At 38.3% G+C, this 21,654-nt stretch overlaps 1 protein-coding gene across 2 annotated transcripts; it reads right to left on the bottom strand.

The window, feature by feature from the left end:
• Positions 1-233: 233 nt before the first annotated feature.
• RADX (RPA1 related single stranded DNA binding protein, X-linked) lies at positions 234-21,413 on the bottom strand. 2 transcript variants are annotated; one of them, XM_058848027.1, is made up of 15 exons: positions 20,823-21,413; positions 19,334-19,476; positions 18,407-18,599; positions 15,144-15,252; positions 14,922-15,013; positions 14,705-14,827; positions 13,480-13,587; positions 12,760-12,927; positions 12,100-12,260; positions 11,501-11,694; positions 10,398-10,466; positions 5,710-5,789; positions 4,962-5,249; positions 3,608-3,790; positions 234-3,185 (listed from the first exon to the last, which is right to left on the bottom strand). In XM_058848027.1, exons 1-15 carry the CDS (start codon positions 21,379-21,381, stop codon positions 3,040-3,042), a joined length of 2,616 nt encoding a protein of 871 aa, XP_058704010.1. In that variant the 5' UTR covers positions 21,382-21,413; the 3' UTR covers positions 234-3,039. The 2 variants fall into 2 exon arrangements, with proteins under 2 accessions (XP_058704010.1, XP_058704011.1); XM_058848028.1 differs by having other exon boundaries at positions 11,501-11,691.
• Between the last annotated feature and the right edge of the window lie 241 nt (positions 21,414-21,654).

Genomic DNA, 21,654 nt, shown 5'->3' with positions numbered 1-21,654 from the left:
AAACTCATGCTGCACACTGTGGTGAAAGCCAAGAGAAGCTGCAATTGGTGGCACAGATGTTGACAGAAGTTTGGCCTAATTCTCCTTTAAAGTTTCTTGAAAAGACTAAACATGAGTATGGAGAAGATTCTTGGAAAATCAAGACAACTTACAAGTAGTAAAAAGGAAATAAATGGAAAGAAACAATCCAAGATGTTTATATATATTAATTCATTTATTTATATTCACTCACTTTCAGTGTCACACAACTTCTATATCACATTAATTCAAAATTAATATTATCTTTATGATCTATGACTTAGCTACTTTTATACACTCAAAAATACCACTAACTACATATGTTCTACCTTCTCCCATTCTTTGAAATTAATGCTGAAAATACAGAAACATGCACATGTAAGGTTTTAGAGTACAGTTCTTTAGTTAGGTACACGTTGCACAGTAAACAAATGTGCTCTGATAGTATTTTATCCTCAGCAGTAGCAATACACAGCAGCAAGGAAGTTGATCCCTATGATATTTTGCCAGAGTAATGACTCTCTATCTTAGCATAACACAGGAAAACTAACATGTTGTGACAGACTCAAGATCAAAAATACACTGGTTTTACACTTGTGCTAATAAACACCAAATGAAGTAAAATAGCAAGTGGTTTCTTTGCAGAGAAGATCTCTGCTCCAGTCTGACAGCGCTGGATTGGCAGGGAGGAGGGAGACAGGCAGAATGATAGACACAGCAGCACTTCAGCCACTGAACTCCACATATTAAGTTGAGCAGGATGGTGACTTTACAGATGGATCCAGAGTAAAATTCCAAGTCTACTACAGTCATTGGATATTCACCAGCTGCACACAAAAAGCCTGTGCTTGTGGCACCCCATTCTGCAAGAGTAATTATCTCTCCTTCCCAGCTTCTGCCATGAAAAATTTCAAACACTCCAGTAAAATCAAATTATATCCTTTAACATTTTAAAGATATTATCTATATTCCACATCATTCTGACATTTATTTTAGAGTTAGGAAGTCCTAACATCTAGGATGAAATGATTAATGTTTTATGCTTAAAGTGTACTAAGCAGTGCGACGCCACAAACAGCTTTTGGCAGCGTTTCTATGGCATGGGATGGAGGGAGGTGGTAAGACCATCTCACCACTGTGGCTCTGTGATAATATCAGATCACATCAGTCCTTTTGTACAAAGATAATTCTTTAAAAAATTGCCTTAAGAAAGAACTGTTTCATTAAAATTAGACTTCGATCTGAAGTATATGTAAATAAAAACATTGGCTGACACAGTCAGCATGGCTCAGTTTGGAACACAGTGCTGTGTGATTCTTGCACCAGAGCAATGGCATCTCACCTTCACATACCCACAAGCAGCACAATCACACAAATAACACTGCAAGCAACACCCTGTTCTTCTTGGGTTGATATCTTTTCATTTTGCCTTCTGTGGGTACTCTGAAAGGTGTGAGTTGACAAACATTGCTCCAGAATTAATACTTCCAATTCATAACAAATAGATACAATTCAGTCACATTTAGTTGACTTTTAGTCCCAGTACAATTTAAGTTAAATTAATATATTTTTAAACTGTAAACTACACTAGAAAGACACAATAATTTTATTAATTCCATTACCTTTTATCTGAAGTTGCCTGTGAACTTGTATGTAACAGAATCAATTACATTTCTCAGTCAAATTACATTTAACTGAAGAGAGGGCACAGACTTTTAAGTACTCAGGGGCAAAGTCCACTGCCCCCAGGGCAGACAAGTGAGCTACTAGTTGAAAGAGGTAATCTCCAATTACCAACAGGCTGCTAAAATGTGCCTAAGAATATATCTGTTCCTATAAATTAACTCTGCGGGCTTTGGTCAATAATGGTACAATTTACCTGGCAAGTCTCTGTAATTCTTTCTTCTCAAAGAATTTAATTGAGAGCAGCATTTCAAATCGACAAGTAGTCAAATTGCAATGAGCTCCTGCTTGAAAATAATTTAGTAAGAATCCAATTCTTTAAGTGATTTGAGGCTGTTTAACATGGGAGAAAAACGCGCTACTTGATTCTGGACCGGCAGGAGCCAGTTGTTCCTTAGTGCAGGCAAAAAGTTGACAGAATTTTCCATTCTTTTCCTCTTGTGGAAGTAGCAGCTTCTCAGAGTTGCTGAACTCCTTCATGTACTCAGAACACACCTAGAAATGATGTGGCAAACTGTATATCCTGCCACAACTAATATGTCTTAAAGACATTTTTTCTGCTTTTGCAATTTTTGCAAGTGAAAAATTGCTCCCTAGAAGCAAGTTCCAATAAAAAAATCTTTAAAAAAATATTTCATTACTCTTATTAACAAATAAAATCCATTAAAAAGGTTTGGATGCTATACTCACTACCTTACACTCCATGTACAAAAGCAGACATACAAAAACATAGCACCTGATCTTGCTCAGGTGAGGAGAACTGAAAGTGGTTTCCTGGATCATGGTACTAAGGCACCATGGTATTTAATCCCTTTTACAATAAATTTCAAGTCTAAAGGGCTGCCTCTGGCAACATTCACTTAGAAAGATCATTACAGAACAAACCTCAAGATTATTCTAATTTCCAGCTTAAATTTTTATCACAGTCCATTAATTCTTCTGCAAACACTGCCTTAAATATTAGGAAAGTTTGCCTGTCTTCTCAGTTCTCACCCAGATATATAAATTTCCATACATATGTTTGTGCACAGGCAAAGAAAGACAGCTGACAATCACTTTTACTCCTTGGTATCCTGTCAAATGATCAGCTCACTGTACTACCCATTCATCCTTCTTGAACATCAGTGACCAAGACATTGTCTAATCTATTTCAAGACTGAAAAATAAAGGTAACAATTGTCCTTCCCAGTTACATGGATGACACTTACAACTGCCCTAAGAGTCATGATTTTGTATTTGTGTCTGCTAGTTCTAGAAAAGTGCAATGTGTAGAGGGTATATTCAAGTTACAGCAATTTTATTACCCTCTTTTTGAACAATATACATTTGAAAATTAAATTACACTGGATCCAGCACACCTGAGTCCACTGTATTGTAGATTTTGCTCAGAAAGACTTCCACGTTATCATCCCCCAAGTGACAGATGTCCAAGATGCAGATAACATGCTTGCCATCAAGCTCCTTCGCTGCTTTTACAAGTTCATCTAGAAGTTAAGGAAAGGTGGTTTTAAAAGGTATTTGCTGTATACTCTGTACACAATAAAAAGGTGTACAGAACTGATAAGGTTTTCTGTACAGTAATGTGCATATATTCAACCTTCCTTCAGTGAAAAATTTTATTCGTAAATTCCACCACTAGAAATGACATCAGAATTGGATACGAGTTTGCAATTTGGATATTAAAATACTGTCTCCAGAGGATGAGACTAGCTCCAGCAAAAACTGCCTTGAAAGCTCAGTATTACAGCAATTTACTAAAAGTGGTGAAATAGAATTCACATCTCTTTGACTGAAGACGTGAACAGTGTCTGACCTACACCAGAAATTTCTAAAGAGGATTAACTCTTGCACCGAAAGATAAACCAAGAAATGATAAATGAGTAACATCAGTGAAAGGCAGCCTCACCTGAAAGAGGAAATGTGTCACAAAGCCTCTCACTGCTGGTGGCCTTCTGCTGGCATGCAGAGATACAACTCATACAGGACAATAATGTATCATTCTGAATGTCTTCTAGTTGAAATAAGTGGGGATTGTCAGGGCAAAACAGAGGAAGAAAAGCAACATCTATTGCTATGTCATGGTTTATACCTGTCGAAGAAAAGTATTTTATATTAGCAGAAAACTTAATATCCACCCCATCAGCAACTCTGTGCACCACTTCTCTTTTTTTTTGAACAAAACTGCACTGGTTTTTATTTACATTTTCTTTGTCCACTGTTTAATATTTAATGTTTAAAAATGTGTTTCTATATAGGATTATACACAAACACATTCAAATTGATATGTTATGAAATACTATGGTTTAAGTCTAACAATGCTGATAGTTCAGAAAACATTAAATCTTGGAACCCATTTCATTCTCCTTTTAGCTTTATCTGCAAAGGCAGAGAAATTAGCTTTACAACCAGTAAAGTGTGCAATGCAGTGCTACTTTCATCTTCAATATTGTATTGCATCAGGATTCTAATGACTCCAAATGTTCAAACAGCTTCTCTGCAAATGTCCCTTAGCAGATAATGAAAACTTTTAAATGATGAGAACTTAACATGAGCAATTTCTGTCTCCTTTTAATGGGAAAACAAAATCAAACTTAATAACCCTCAATAAAGCTAGAAAACAGATACACATCAACTTGCGTATTTATATTTTAATAAATAAAAATCAATCACTTGACACTTTATGTTAACCAGAAGCAGCATGGAGCAGTTAATGAGCATGGCTAAAATACAGCCTTTCATTTTCTGCCATGGTAAGAAGGCACATTAGGAGCAACAGTATGAAAAAAACAACTCAATGAGAATAGTGCTGAAAAGAAGTATTTATAGTTGTCTTTTTCCTTTTATGAACACTAATTTGTTTCTGATAAACACCTCTCTAGCAGCAAGTCAGCTGACAAATGCAATTAAATAATTTGCCTGATAACATCAGGTTGAAATAGTGAACAAGACCTGACTGAAATAATCAATTGTTTAAGAACTACACATATTCTTCAAATAACACTTGTAAGACTATACGAAAAACTGAAATGGTAAGAAAATTGATACTAGAAACAAGATATTCAGGCATTTCATTGAAAGGTATGTTTACTGAGAATAAAAATTACCCTAAATGAGGACTCTGACAAAAATCTAAAATGTCAATAATTTTTCAAACCTCAGGAAATACTCAGAATCAACTGATTCTTTTAGAGAAATCCATTCAGTTTCTGATGAACTTACACTGCTCTTGCTTAACTTTTTTTACAAGGCAAGCTACTTACCCAGAACTGTCACTTCATAATACCCAAGGCCATTAGCACTTTTAAACTCATTTTTATCTGTCCTGGCTTCTATTGGCCGGTGCACTGATGCATGAAGGTTGTATTGTTGCATAAGTAAGTCTTTGTGCACATAATCAAATTTACATGGGATACTTTCTGGGAAGATTTTGCTGTGATGAAAATAATTCATTAACTTGTCTTTCACTTGTGCCCACAGGTCACTCTGCCAGGAATCACAAGTTCTTCCAGTCTCTTCAGTTTCAGGTATATTACTCACTTCTTCTTGATCTATTATAAGCACAGAAAACATTTAGTTGCTTGTATGCTTATATAATTGTATCACTCCTCTGTTAAGTAAGAAATAATTTTCATTAGAACATTTCAATTATGAAGACGTGGCAGAAATTAAAAGGGACAAGAGAAAATGTGAGGTCTTACGCCATTAAGAGCTTCTGAGATACTAAACTAACTTAAAACTTGTATAAAGATACACTGAAAATTTACTGTCCATAATGGGAAACAATCCAATGCTGTCCTTTCAGCCTTCCCTGGACACAGCAGGGAACACCGAGTAGAATGACATTGATGATACATTGCTACAGTGGTTCCCCAGAGGCTGATGCAGCCAGATATACAGAGGAACTGTCTTAACAGAGATTATAAAGATATCTTTGTTTTGATATCTTCTTTCTGAAGAAAAGTAGTCTGAAACGTCCTAAGGTTAATATAATAACTATTTGCAACATACCTGTGGAGCATTGCAAACTGTCTGACACAGCCTGTCCATTTTTATCTTGCACAGAATGTCCATGTTGATATTCATCTAAGCTATAAAAAGAAAGTTATAGTGTGTGTACAAATATATATACAGTTATTTATCATAAACCTAATTAACCTCAAACTCCTTGCAGCAAAAGAAAGATTCTAGTGATAAATTATAGGAGCTCAAGTGAATGAGCTGATTCCTTATTGTGAGAGTTTCATACAGCTCGACACAACGAGATCCCCTGCGCTCAGTAATCAGCCCTGCCTGATTCCTGGCTTTGGGAAACGGATGAGGAAGGGTTTTACACTCACAGCCCGGTGTCTGCTGCCCTCTGCCGGCAGCTGGCGGAAATACCACGTGTGACACAGCCAAACACCACAGGTGACCAACAGGTGACTCGATGGCAAAATCTGGTGCTCAGCATGCGGCTGCACTGTCCTATCATCCCCTTCAGCACCCAGAAACACAGCATGAATAGAGCCATGTCACCACTCCGGAATCCAAAATGACAGAAATGCCAAATCTCTATTTTCCTGTGGACATACTGTCCTGTTGTAATGATCAGTTCAACCAACCAAACTAGATATTTGTAAAGACTTTATTTTTTTAACCAGAAAGTTTTGAATTAATGGTAAGAAACTATTCTTTATCAATCCCTAATAAATTACCTATGAGATTATGCAGGAGGACAACATAAGAGGTACTCTGCAAGCAAACATGGTAATGTAAGCTCTTAGCCCCATTTATTCCCTTCTTCTTTGATCCGTTCCTCTTATTAGAATAAAACTCACCGTGATGTTTGAAAAAACTTAGGGAAAGGACTATCTTGATTATCTTGCATCACAAACAACTGCAACAGGTAAGACTTTGTTAAGGTACCATTAAAATTCTAGACTATCAAAGTAGTCAATAATAACTACAAGATACTGACACAGTAAAAAAGGAATCAAAGATTTGATGCTGTTTAGTGGACCATACTGTATTTCATAAAGATTTGCAGGTTTTTAAATATTTTTTTCTATTTTATACTAGGGTGTATCTTGAAAATTTCATGTCAACATTTCATAACAAATGGAAAATATTTAAAATAGTATGTAGTGGAAAGATAAAAAGAAAATACTCTGTGTGTTGAGTATGAAAGTATATTTTACAAAATGCACTCCCATCATGCCTATATCATCACTGAAGTGATCTGCTTGTAGTGTCCAAATCTAGGCACAAAAGAATCCTCGCTTAAGCAGTACAACCTGTGCAATTAATTTTTTAAAATTAATTTTTACTTTTGAGCTTTGGACCTGTCAAAAAATGAAACCCCAGCAATGTTAAGAAAGGCTTGCTCAGAAACCAATGTGTCAAGTTAGATATACGCCAACTTCTCTCCTCATTAAGGCACAGGACTAAACCAAGTCATACTGCTGACAAGTGGATATCATGGAAAGTGTTTATTTTTAAATTGTCTAGTTTTGGGAGTGAATGGGCTCTGACTGAAAGCAAGCAGAGCCTCAGGAGAATATGAAAAACACTTGTCACGATTTTCCCCCACTTCTTTCACAGATCTGTAGCTGGAATAATTTCTACCTGCCCAACACATTATTCCTCCAGGCCTGTTTTGTGCCAGGTGTGTGAACAGCCTGACTTGAGCCAAGCTTGTAAGGGAACTACTTGTCTCTACACACAGGCCACGTGCTTCCTTGAGAACCACTATGTCTGCAATGCACCTGAGGCCACCCAAATCCTTCCACTTACAGCACTGTGCTCCTGCTGCTCTACACCAAAACACCCACAGCCTATTTTATGCATGCCAGCTTTTGGAGAACTTGGGCCCTGCCAGATTTGCTGTTTCCAGCTTGCACTCTGCAGGCCTCCCTTTTTCACAGATGCCCATTTGCAAAAAAGCCTTTCTCCATTATTTTCAGATATATTGATATTCAACTTGCAAATAATTTTACTTTAAAGTGTTGTCATTGAAAATAACATCAATCAAAATATATAGCATATCAGTATTTTCAGAAACTCTTGGGAAAATAAGCATGTCCCATGCTTCACACCTATTTTCTAAGCACTGGGACTAAATGTGATAAATGAAATTAAGAAAAAAAATAATTATGACTCACAAATATGCCCAAACAATGCAAGGAAGTAAAGTGCCTCAAAACAACACAACAAAACATACCACTCAACTGATAAAATTGGTAAAACTTATTTTATAGAATGGTTTGAAATTAACTAACTTTTCTGTCACCATTGTGGTAAACACATCTACCACAGCAAGTAACAGAGAGACCAAACAGCCTTTTATGATAACTAGACATGTCTACACAAACTGATTTTCGGTATCTACTAATTTCTCCCTGACAAATTCTGATTTATGTGAAAAAGGGTTGTGAAGGAAACATCATGTGCTGTGAAACTTTCGGTCATACAAACCTCAAGATGAATTTCCCTATATTATAGAGTCCCCATTCTCTAGCTGTCACATCCATGGGAAGGGAAAAGGACAAAAGGGTCCACGTGACAAAAAAATACAAAAGTGAAACTGCAAGGATAGAAGCATGCAAACAAGTTCATTTCAAGCAGTATGGAGTGGGAGCATGTAGCTCAGCAATTCCATGGTTACATGCCAAATTTACAAAGATTAAAATTCCAAGAAAACGACTGTGCTTTTTTTACTTCCACATAAAAATAATCCTTTCTGAAATTCCTGATCTTTCCTCATCACAATCACTTCATTCTCTATAAATTAAATTACTTTCGAGTACATTAAATGCTTTGAAGTACCATTATGTGGACGGTCTTTACTAGCAAGGATGTAAATATCAACAATAATACTAAATTACCCAGTTTCTTTGTTTTTTCTGAAACCCTTAAAAATCAGGTAAGCTACCTCAGAAATGCAGGAACTGTAGCTGTCAATTAAAAGCCTCAAAATAAGCTCTTACTGCTTAAAAAACCCAAAAATGCAAACATGTACTGAAAATAACATACAAAAAACTTGATGCAGAATATTTTAAGTTAGAATATGTATTTTAAAACAATCTCTACTACTGGACTCTATGATTCTTGTGGGCCCCTTCCAACCCAGAATATTCTGTGAAATATGTGAAGTTCGTTAAAACTACTGTTGTTATTTCATGAACATATTAAAGTATTTCAGTGAGAGCTGACATTCTGCTACATCTAAGGAATAGAAAACAATGCAATTTTAAAGTATGCCAGCAAACTTTCTATTTTCCTTTGGCAATTTGGAGAATTCAGCACAATTCTATAGTTAGTTACAGAAATACATGAGTTACCTTTTAATTTTATAGAGTGAAACAGCTTTCCATAATCCAACAGAGACTTTCTCCTCCTTTAGCTGGGGTTCTAGCACTAATGGCATAGAGTGGACACACAGGTAGCGAGGAGAGTAGCAGATTGAGAAAAGCAGAGAACAAAGTAAACATGCCTTAACTTCTGGCTTCACCTATAAGAAATGGGGAGAAAATTTCTTTCTCTCCTCCCACCCCACCCTGGAAAAAGCGGAACATTTCTCAGCAAGCAAAAGAAAACAGGATTCCTTACAGTTAAGGAAAACCTTGATTTTCCTATGGATTTGTTCCACAAGTCTCTGCAAACTCCTGCACCACCTGCAGAACTGTGACCATAAAGCCAGGTGACTCTTAACGAACCAGCTGCCAAGTCAGGTAACCATTTCTCCTAGAAATGCAGTTTCTACCAAAAGGACTAGGAAACAACAGACATGTGCGTTCAAAACAGCCTCATTTATCCCAAAGAAAAAGCTGTTGCAAATTAGCTTCCAATAAATGTGTTTCAAGAAAATAGGCACACTTGTAGGGAGGCAATACTGGCAGAATGGTCAACAACTTTGATCAGCTCCCTCATTACCACCGTTGCCCTATTCCTGGCACCATGATCCTTGGATTTAGGGGGGAAAGGAAGAGATGCTAAAAGTAAGCCAAAAAGGCAACTGAGCCGTATATGTAGTGATGACACAAATCCAGATCACTGCCAAAATATGCAAACATCTTAAATTACTGACACCAAGGAGTTCAAACTTTCAAGCTGCTCATTTTCTGTCTGGAACAAGTGACAAGAATTTATGGCCCTTAAACAACATGCACAAAGGAAAGTAGCTTGTAGCCCCTGGTTAACAAATAAAAGCACTCATTCCGTTTTATTAATTTCCCTTTTGTAGTTATTTCACTAGGTTGCAGACTTGACAGGGCTCTGGATTTGAAATTCTTATCTTGACTTCAGAAAAAACCCACCTTCTCTGGATCCAAACTGAGTTATATAATAACTGAGTGTTGGGGAGTGAAAGGAGCCAGGGGAGTGGCTTTCCAGGGCAACTACACTTACACCTCTGTAGCATCAAGAAAAATGTATAGCTCAGCCACCACCAGAAAATCCATTAACTACCATGATGAACTTCTCATTATATATTCCCTTAGCAGTAGTAGTAGAAATGTAATGTTTAATAACACACTCAAAATTATGATTCAGATATATTTAGAGTTGGTGCAGATGAGTGAATAGAAAACACGAAACTCTACCCAGATCTGCTCCTTCATTTTACCTCCTTAGAGAATCCTGATCTGTAAAATTTTTACTCAGAGTATTTTTGCTTGATTATTGCAATTATTCAACACAATTCATTTCACATGACTTACCCAAGTTTTCTTCTTACAGTCCGCGTAAAATAGGAGTAAGATGATCCAGGACTAACAGAAGTACCTCCCCTTAAAGTAGGAAATTCACCATTATTTTTCAGTATCTATTTAAATGGAAATTCACAAAGCAAGGGAGTTTGATGTTTTTCTTTCAGGCAGAACTAAACTAAGACATTCAAATGCTGGAAGTTTTCATATAGAATAGAATCCACTAAGTTTGCTATAACACTGCCAAGACAGAACTTCTATTTACTGAGGCTTTATTAATATTAAATTTTATTTAAATCCTAATTATATTTTATTTCATTTCCCCTCAAAATATTCTAAATATCCATTCTAAATATCCACTCTCTTCACACATTATGACTTAGGGATGTGAAAAGAAGAAAAATATACCCTTTATAGTATGAGAAATCCACTGCAAAAAAACCAGATGTGACTGCCCTGACTTTTGAAACTTCCATCTGTCAATGTATACACCAGACTCTCAACAGTGAGTAGGGGTGTAATAGATTTTACATGTGTTGCAACAAAGGGCAATCTTATGCAAACAGTTACTTTACTCCTGGATCTAACACAGTTGTATCAGAAAAATTACATTTTGAACCCTTAGGTTAGCACATGACCACCATCTACTTTCCTTTCTTGACAGCAAGTTACAGGTACATGCAGTACATCCCATTACCCAGAAATCAAAAATAAGGTGCTTGAAATTAAGGAACAGGTATACCTGATTCTGCATTTTCAGTCAAGAAATCTGATTTCCTCACACCACTGTAACTGTATGCTCCAGAGCTATGTCAGTAAACTACATTTGGTTCAAGTACTAACTACTTTTATTTCAAATCTGTGAGCTTAACAACAAAGTAGTATAAATATTAATCAGAAGAGAGCAATGCAAGCCTACTTTAATTAATCCTTCATTAGCATGAACAGTATAATTGTCTTCACCTGAGCCTAGGAAAAGTACATAGCTACATTTTAAAGATTCAACTATATATGCTTTTAAAACCTTCTTAAGTATTTTCTACAGCCCAGGCTCCAACCTAATTTCTGAAAACACTTTTTAGAAGAACCACCACATATTTATGAAGAGAGCTTACTGTTCTGCATCCCTTCTGAATCTGCGTTTTGTCTTTCTCTTGACTGAACTCCCCTTTGACAGCCGAGCTTGGTGCTGATGCTCCTCAGGAGTACAGGGTGGCCCCAGAAAGGACTTAACTTCTTCATTTTTTCCCTTGTCAACACAGTCTTCTTTGGACACAGAAGAACTTCCAAGAGACAGAGAAGTATCCTTCTGCAACAAAAGTTAATTATTTAAGACTTTCAATGCACTTAAAGCTATTTCTTCCAACTCAAAAACCTGCAAATTTCTGACAGTGACCTTACATCTAGCAGAAATTATCTTCTAATCACATTAGTAAGGTAAATTCTGTCTAGAAAGTGACAAGTGAGCATGTTGCAGTAGTTGACTCTCCCACACACCAATTTACATCAGGTTATCAGTCAAACCAGTAACTTTTAAACACAAGTTTTACAGAGGATTGCCAATATACTTTCAGAGAAGCACTGAATCTTTGCTTTTCAAAATTTTGCTCTCAAAAATCAGATTAAGAGACAATGTAACTAGGTTCCGAACTCAAATGCAAAATTCTCCATTCGAATGACAATCATAGCTGCTTTGGCATTAACTCTCACACACCTGGACAAGTTCCCCTCCTGGGGCTTCTTCAGCTGCATCCTTACAGCTTTTGTATCTTATGGCACTGATTATTCCCTGAACAGCAATTCGCTTGTGTTCTCTGTAGTGCAGGTCTTCAATCTCCTTCCCTATTTCACCTATGGGTTTCAAAACTGACTCAACTGCAAAAAAGAAATTTCCAGAATCATGTTTTAGAGAAATATAATACCAAAATCTCTGAACACAAGACTAAAAAGAAGATTTTTTTTTTTTTTACTAAATATTAAATTGATTTAAAGTTATGCTTTTAAAGAATTCTAAATCTTTTGGTTATCCACATCACATAGAAAATAATTAAAACAATAAACTTTTATAGCTCATAAGCATCTGTTAGTATTCATTACCAGACACCACAATTTCTGTTTCAGGTGAAATTTCCAGTTCAATGTACCCTTCAGAATAACTATTTAAAATTTGATTTAGCAGAATATTCGGAGTAAAACTGCTGGGTATATGTGTAGCTCACGTCAGCTTCTACAATTCTCCTGCAGCTAATGGTGTGGTAGTTTCTGTAAGGTGAGGATTTAGCCCATTAAACATTTAGTCATGAAAAGGAGTTTTTTTTGGATTAAGAGTGACTGAAAAAGGCCATAAATCTTACAGATATTTGACATATAATACCTTCATTGTTTTTACAATATTTCAGAAAGCTATCAGGAGGTCGTGGAAAAGGGTAATAGCCACCGATGACAGTTTTCTTTATTTGATCAGCTTCACTTTGCGATTTCATCCACTGAATGAAGCTTTTCACTTTGGCATCCTTGGTGTATGGCTGGCCCTTGTGCCACCCTTTTAACACAAAAATAATCAGGTATCAAAACCAAAGTAGGTTACTGAAATTTGTTGCCATTTTGAAACTTTCCTGAACACTACCTAGAAAAAAACAAATTAAGAAAATCTTGACTAGAGAGTATAAAAGAGTCTTTTATTTTTCGTCAAGAGTGTTTCATAAAATGAGTACCTTGAATTCCTTGACTACACTTGCATTTGACACTGAAAGTCAAACATTAAATAACAGAAAAAAACAAAACAACTAGCAAAAGAGCTCCTAGAATAGGAAAGCTTCAAGTGTTTTTTAATGTTTTAAGTAAATGGTAATCACCATTGCTACCCTATCAAAAGATTAACAGCCTGAAAGAATTAGTAAAATGTATGTCTTAACCTAGAAATACTTTTCACAAGATTAACCCATTTTAATGCCTCACAAGAATCCTATTTGCCTTCTTCTCTTCTGCAGTGATGTTTCATTATTACCTCATAGTCCGCACTGATTATTTTCCTGTAAAATGAAAATGCCCTTTCCAAAGAAATAGAAATAAAACTAGAACTAGTTTAAGTTACCTGTAATGAATATTTGACTTTCATTTGAAGTTGTAAGGTAAACTGTCCTGGAAGGATTCTCAGTGAGGCCCTGGATCACTCTCATCTGTGTACACACCAAGTATGTCACTGCAGAAAAAAAAAAACAAACCAAAAAACCCTTCATTTTTTTTTCCTGACAGTTCATTGATTTTAGAATGGAAAGACTGTTTTAGACTGGATTAATTTTAAGTACTCTAAACAAGACAATTTAGTTCTTGACCCCACAAATGCTTTATGTATGTTTTGAGTCTCCATTATAAATTACCATATGGACATGCAATTAAATCTTCAATTTAATTTCAGCATAGATATTACAACTAAAACATGAGGATATCATTGAAACAGATAGTACAAATATTGGTATTAGATGGATGTGTTTCTTAAGGATAAGAAGTATAAAATCAAGAGAAATTATTGCAAGCTACTGTAAAACTTCTAAGCAGAGCTCAAACTCACTCTTTTGTTAGTATCTCAGTTAAACACTGGAATGTCATTCTCTCCCACTATCCCAGAACACTCAAGATGAATGCAGCCATAATCTTAGCAGGACTGTGCAGCTGGTGCTGCATAAAATGATATAAAAAATGCATATCAACACCAAGCAGTGTTAAAAAAAGGATCAGTGCTTGGAGGAAAAGAGAAAGAAGGAGAGAAAAAATATTTACAGCTCTTTTAAAATCCTTCATTAAGGATTCCCTAGTTTGAAATGTATTAGTCTTAGCTCATGTGTGATAACACAGCTGGGTGATGATTGCTGTTTGGGCAAAAAACACTGGTTCAAAGAAATGAAGCTTTTCCACTTTCACCTCTATCTTCATTCAATCCTCTTAAATTATTCCTGTCTATAAAAAAACAGGTATTTACAGGTCAAGAGGAGCAAGAGATTTGACCAGCTGCTGCCATTAATTGCCTCTGATGCAAGAGATGTTGCCCGGGTGCTTAACAGAAACATCTGAAATGAAGGATTTCAGAGGAGCCCCAGGCCCAGCTGTCCATCTAACTGACAGACTGCAATTTGTAAGGGTTTCAAATATTGAAACTATTTTTTATACCTAAATTTTAATTTCTGATCAACTATATTCTGCTTGGGGAGATAATCGTGGCATTTTTTTATTCAATGGCAACTAATCTCAGGATTAGAAATTGACAATGAACCAGAAAAACATTGTAAATAATTATTAGTAAGTATAATAGAGCTGAATACTTGGATGAATACGCTCAAACACATCTGGCTGAGAAGTTGCAAACAATTCCAGTATGAATGGTTGGTCTGAGGTCCCATCAATGGCATGTGCCCAGCGATACAGCCAGAAGTCTTCACTGTGTTCTATATAAACAAATATTAAGAAAAATATATAAGCATTTACTTAGAAACTTAGAAACTATTAGATAAATTCTGAAAGTCATATTTATAGAAAAACCTCTTTTTCTGGCTCGCTCAGCCCTTCCTACAAATGTCACAAGACCAATAACGTCACAGGAATGATTGTGCGGTAAGTCATCCAGTTCTGACCTAAAACCAAAGTAGAAGAAAGCTGGGTAAGCTTTCTCAGAAACTTTGCAAAAACCATTTCCAATTAACATTCACTGTAAAGTAGTGCAGTTTAAAGTCCAGCTTGATAACCAACAAAATTCTGTTTTACCTTGTGATAAACCTATATTTAACTTCAGGTAATCCCCACTCTGGCTTAACCATTTCTTCTGGAATAATACTTATTTCAGTAGGAGGATCTCGAACATTAAGGCTAATTTCTGACAAAGAAAGGAAAATAAGTGACATTTATGACATGAATACAAATTATATCATCATCACTGTTGTTATAATAATAAAAAATACAAAATTAACAATAACCCATTAAAAAAACATTAGAAGTTTCTTAAATATTTCAACTTTGTGAAATTATTAGTTTATCTGAGTTCAGGTTTTCATCAATATAAAATAAGGAATTCACATACAACAAACCAATTTTATCATCTGAGTAATGTTAAACTTTCCAACTGTTTACATGAGCCAACTAGTCCAATCCAGACAGTATTTTAACAGGAACAAATCCAACCATACTGATTAGATACAAAGTATTTTTACGCTAGCTTTGTTGTCAAATGTGGGTAAGGTCTGAAACTGATGTGCAGACATCAAAGTAAAACAAAACTAGCCCAAGAGAATTTCCATATTTGATGCCAGTTCAGGTAATTATTAATAGGATACAAATATACCATGGCCATGGAGGAAAACAAAGGTCTTCTCATGCCTATTCTATAGCACCTGAAAATTTTAATTTATTAATCAGACTGTTTAGATGCTAAATTATAAACATGGTGGAACACTGGGGCAAGCAAAGTGTTCTTCAACCAGATTAAAAAATACAGGAAGAAGGGCTTCAGCTTCTAGAATATACAAGGCAGCACTCTATGATCTCATGACAAATCTTGCTGGTATATAAAACACAGATTCTGATGAAGTTTCTTGGTTTTGAGTAAGGGATTATTCAAATAATGCATCCAGAAAAGTAATTAAGTAGATATAAATAATGAATACAACTGTTTACATAATTATATCTGGTGCCTCAGCCGCGAAGTGCAACATTAGGAAAGTGTTCTATTTCAAGTAAGACCCTCTAGTTAGGAATATTCACTAGGCTTCTGCTTTCTAGAAATGTATTTGAAGGACAATTGTAGTTTTGCATATGGTATTTTAGGACAGTATTGCTGAGAAAATTCCTGAAACAAAACTTTCCCATGCATCAAAACTATCTCTCAATTGTTTCATTATTTTGAGATTAGACAAAAGTCATACACTCAGGTCTGAGTCAGGAGATGAGTCAGGAGCTGAGGTGAGTCCAGGCTGTCATCAGCACCACACAAATTCAGTGATGTGTGAAACTGAAATGTGCACACTGCCTGGCAGTGGAATTCATGACATTAGCACTAAGTTGCAAAGGTTTCAGATTGTGAAATGACACCTCTCAGCAAGTCCCACAATGCTGCAGCTGCAAACAGGGGCCAGCAATGCAGAGCTCTCTCCACAGAAGTCCAGGGATGTGCCTGAAGCGTAGCACCTTGCAGGGCTCTTAACTTGGAAACCCTTTAACACTGGGGACTTGATAACTCTTCAGATAGATTGTACAATATTTGCAGTTGAATGGTTCTAAGAACACACTGGAAAGTTGGGATTCCATGAAATTACAAATTGAAAAAAAAAATAAAGAAAAAAGTAATTGTTACTTAAGTGATTCAGTGTAATTGAAACCTGAAATATTGCCCCACATTGGGCATATACAGAGATACTTAGTGAGGTAATTAACTTCACTTCATCTAAACAAAAAAAAGCCCAATGCTCCCGCAATGGAAGTTGCACAAAATCCATGTTACAAGTGCTCTAATTTTTTTTGGATATTCTGTTCTCTTGTGACTCTCTTCCTATGAAACATATACCACCCATCCATGGATCATGGGGTTATGTGAATTCATATTAAGACAAAATTCTCAGCTTTGTGCAAAGAACTGGGGTTCTGTATATACTTTTGTATGAACCAAAGATTTACAGTTTCTGCAGCTTATCTGTGCACTGTGGCACTTTCCAATGGAATGACTTTAGTTTTTCCATTACACATCTATTACTCTTTACAGCCCAGTAGCTGAATTGGCCATTTTGATCTCTCTGTTCAAACTTCTACCCCAATTACACTTGTCAGAAATCAGATGTGCAGAGTGATTAAGGCCATGAAAATGCAGAGGTTATTACCCATAGAGAAAGTCACCTCAGATGGCATATGTTATTCTGTCTTCTTTGCATAGAAAGGTTTTGTGATAATTGTAATTGTTTTCAGGGTTGGCTTGTAATTGTCATCACTTTCCCTCACAAACTTCCATTCCTGGCTAAACATTTCTATCTCCTGCCAAGTCATCACAAATGCTTCAGACAGTGAGATCTGGTTTTAATGCAAATATTTATCAGTCAGGGAAAATATTGCTTCTGGCAGTGAAAACATTGCTTATTTTTGTGCACTGTAGCAACTCCATTAGGAAACTATCATTGTTAGTAAGTTATACATACATCACCCTTCACCAACATGCATATTGTTTCAAGAATTAATTTGAATGTTGCCTGTCATTTCATTCTAAGTCAAAAAAGCACAAAATGGGAAAGAGTTCATATAGAGTGAAGGAGGAGCAACTCTGGGTAACCTGTGCCAACCCAAAGTTGATCAAACCCAGTTTGAAGAGGCCATTACTGTTATATTGCAGGACTTCTATTTTTGTAGTATAGCTCCTTTGAGTATCTGCCACACTAAACAACTGGAAAGTAAGAAAAAGCTTTTTCTTGGCCTAGGAACAGTCTTCATACACACACTCCCATGGTGATGCTCTTTCAACACTTTGATGCAACTTTTGAATTTTGATGCAACTTTTGAATTTTGATGCAACAATGAAAAATGCAACTTCTTATTCTGTGGAGCTGTGCAGATACTATGGGCTTGACAGTATACACTAAAATCTAAAGTCAGATGAGGTGATAATGTCCTTCAATGACCTGGAAAAAGGTGTGAGCAGTGTACAAGTGATATGTGTATTATAAAGCAGGAAGTAGAATCCGATGAAAATTCATTACCAGAGGCCTATCTTTATAATCTCAGTCCCCCATACCAGGGATTCTTTTTTTATTTCTTTATTTTTTAAATAAAGGTTTTAACTAATTGTAGCAGTAAACTTTGTAGACATTATTCAATATCAACAGGGAACAGCAAGAAACTGGATGCTCAGACATCTTTCCGAGGCACTAGTAAAGGATTTACACCTTATCAATTAGTCTCATCAATGGACCGCTTTCTATTTTATTTCTATGGAGAACTACTTTGCAAAGCTGTATTTCATTGATTCGAAATAGGTTTCTGCAATACTTAACCAATTGTAGCAAATCTCTTCATCTGTGAATCCCCCGGGGTGGGATGTGTTTTAAACGGGTAACTGGTTTTGATGGCATACTTGGCAAGGAGGAGCACTGTGCCAACCTTCATACTGTGATACCATTCAGGACACAGTGAATTCCACAAAACCATTGACATCATGCCTGAGCCATCAGCAACTTCAAAGTAAGCCTGAAGAAAAAAGAGACAATATACAGTAATCTTATTTATTATCATTCTGGTATGTATTTATTTTGGATCATGCACCAGGTACTTGACTCAAACAATTTTTCTGTTACAAATGAATATAGAGGATGTTTCAGAACTTGTACTGAATATTAGAGCTTAAAAAAATCCCCAGTTTTTAAACTGGGCAAGTGCTGAATTTGAAACTGAGCAGATCACTCAGCAGTAAAAAAAAATTTTTAAACTAACCCACCACACCTCCAGTCTACTTTTCTAAGAAGTTCAACACAAAAATATCACAAGTTAAATATATTAGAAAAATCATTAAGAATTTTACAGTAAAATAATCTATCTGAAAGTCACCAGATGAGAGAATCAGGGCCTAGAAATAATTTAAATATATTTTATTTTTTTGACAGGACATACTAACTCCAGCTTTCAAAGCATTGAGACCAGAAATGCCAAGCTATTAAAATACTAACACCTCAAAGTATCTTTTTCTTCACAAACAGCTGAAATGAACTTCAGTAACTGAAACACATCGACTAAAGTTTGTACATGTATGATCACAAAATTCAGCATTTCCTGCTCTAGAGTGCTCAATATTTTTGTAAAGGCAGCATTTTCCATATAAAATAGCTATAAAATAACTTTATCTGCTTACTATATGGGAAAAATTATTTTCAAATATACTACAGCAATTTGTTTGAGTGTTAACCTATGTATTTATCCCTCTTTACCTGATAAGGCATATCCATTTTTTTCTCTGGTTTTCCATAGTACCTTAATCTAGATTTGTGCAGGATTCTCACAAGAAGTGGATGGAAATGCACTCTGCTTCTCCAAGTCATTTCCAGGTGACCAAGATTAGTCAGTTTGGAGACTAAGGTTAAAAGGACGGGAAAAGACCAAAAAAGAGCACTCATGATTGAACATGTAAGTTTGAATGAACATAAACATGAACATAAAGTGCAAGGATGTGACATGTATTAATGTTTCTAATATTTAGAAAGGGTCATTTGCTGATACCATTCACCAATAAATTATGTTATGAACTATCTGCATGCAGCTAGTTTTGCTTTCTTTTTTTAAATTGAGAACAATGACACATTTTAAATGACTCAGAAGTGTTGTCAGATGAGCAGAAGGGCTTTTACAAACACCACAGGCGTCAGCCTACAAGGGCATCACACTTGTGCAGAAGTCTTGCTATACCCCAGGAATTCATGGAATGGCCTGAGCCCCTCAACACCGACCACATTTCGGGTGGCAGCTTTTAGGTGTGAGCATCCTGCTCAACAGACCAGCCAAGAGACTACTACTGCACCCAGGGTTTTTGACACCTCAGACAACTGGGCACAAGCACCACAGCTACATATTTTCAGCCAATGTTTCATACAGTTTAAAAAACTCAAAGCAACAAAGAATCACAGAACGGGTTGGGTTTTCAAAGGGGTCATCTTGTTCCAACACTCTGCCACGGGAGGGACATGCTCCACCAGGCCAGGTTGCTCAGAGCCCCATCCACGCTGGTCTTCAATACTCCCAGGGACAGAGCATCTACAAGCTGGCAACTCTGGGCAACCTGTGCCAGGGCCTCACCATCCTCCCAGGGAAGAGGTTTTTCCTACAGGAGCAGCTGAACTGTGACACAGGTGGCACATTGCCAGTGAAGCCAAACAGAGCTAGAGGATACCAGGGTGCTCAGCCCAGCTGCACAAGAACAGCTAACAGAATCAGTTAGGTAGGAAAAGACGCCTAAAATCATCGAGTCCAATCTATGACCAAACACCACCCTGTCAACCAGGCCGTGGCACCAAGTACCACAGCCAGTCTTGTGTTCAACACCTCCAGGGTAACTTCATCACCACCGTGAGCAGCCCGTTCCAATGCCCAATCATCCTTTCTGAGAAGGAATTCTTCCTAATGTGCAAGCTAAACCTTCACTTAAAACTATGTGCCCTTGCACTGCCGCTGGTTGCCTGGGAGAAGAGAGCCCGAGCCCCACCCAACTGGCTACACCCTCCCGTCAGGTGATGGTAGAAAGCGAAAAGGACCCCCGAGCCTCCTCCAGCCTGAGCCCCCCAGTTCCCTCAGCCTCCCCTCATAGGACTTGTGCTCCCGCCGCCCAACAAAAGGCAAACAACGGCACCGCCCCCTCCCTCTGTGAGCCTCGGGACGCCTCAGGGCGTCCCTCCGCACCCCTACAGCCGCGTCCTCCGGGCTCACCGTCCACGTCCACCTGCACCGGGGGCCTGTCCGGCACCCACACGTCTCCATAGGGATCCTCGTTGTTCCAGAGCGGCAGGTAGTGCCTATTATCCCCGCGGAGCGGCTGGAGCGGGCGCTGCCCGTCGGGCGGGGTGGCCGCGGCGGCGGTGGCGGTGCCCCCCGCCCGCTCCAGCCCCTCCAGGCAGAGGAAGCCGCGGTTCAGGCGCTTCTCGTCGTAGCGGTACGAGCAGCGCGTGAGGCGGAGGCGCGTGCCCGCCCGCAGGCGCGCGCGCTGAACGAGTCCGTTGAGGCGCGGCGCGAGGTGGCAGCGGTGCCGGCGCGCGCCGTCCGCGAGCGTCACGTCGTACCAGTACCGGGGGGGAGCGGCGGGCGGCGCCTGCGCCAGGTACCGCTCCACCGCCACCACCGTCACGGCCGGTGGCTCCGCGGGCGCCGCGCTCAGCTGCGAGGAGCCTTGCACCTCCTCAAACACCCTCGGCAGACAGAACGCCCCGCCGCCCTCCGCCGAGGCCGCCGCCCAGCTCTCCTCGGCGCGTTCCGGGGTAGGGTCCTGCATGACAGCGTCCTGGCCGCCCCTCCCGGGCGATAGCCGCGGCCCGGGGCGCTGCCGCTGTCATGGCGCGCGCGCGCGGGGCGGGGCGGGTGCGCGCGCGCCGTTCAAACCGCCAACGGCCGGGGCGGGGGCGGGGACAGCGACACGGGGACACGGGGACACGGATACCGGGACAGCGGGAGAGGAGAGCGGCGGCCGGGGAGCAGCTGCAGTCGGGAGCAGGGACGAAGCTGAGGCCCGGGGAAGCGGTGGGAGAGGCGGCGGCGGGCGGCCCCG

The sequence above is a fragment of the Poecile atricapillus genome, chromosome 12, assembly GCF_030490865.1.
Source record: "Poecile atricapillus isolate bPoeAtr1 chromosome 12, bPoeAtr1.hap1, whole genome shotgun sequence".
Taxonomy (NCBI): Eukaryota; Metazoa; Chordata; class Aves; order Passeriformes; family Paridae; genus Poecile; species Poecile atricapillus.
This window is presented reverse-complemented; position numbering and strand designations above follow the sequence as displayed.

Coding starts and splice junctions, on each gene's coding strand:
- RADX (XM_058848027.1), bottom strand. CDS start 21,381: ATGCAGGACCCTACCCCGGAACGCGCCGAGGAGAGCTGGGCGGCGGCC. Junction 15,014..15,143: donor AAATATAGGTTTATCACAAG/GTAAAACAGAAT, acceptor CTTTGGTTTTAG/GTCAGAACTGGATGACTTAC. Junction 5,790..10,397: donor ACTGTAAGAAGAAAACTTGG/GTAAGTCATGTG, acceptor TTCTTTTTATAG/CTTAGATGAATATCAACATG.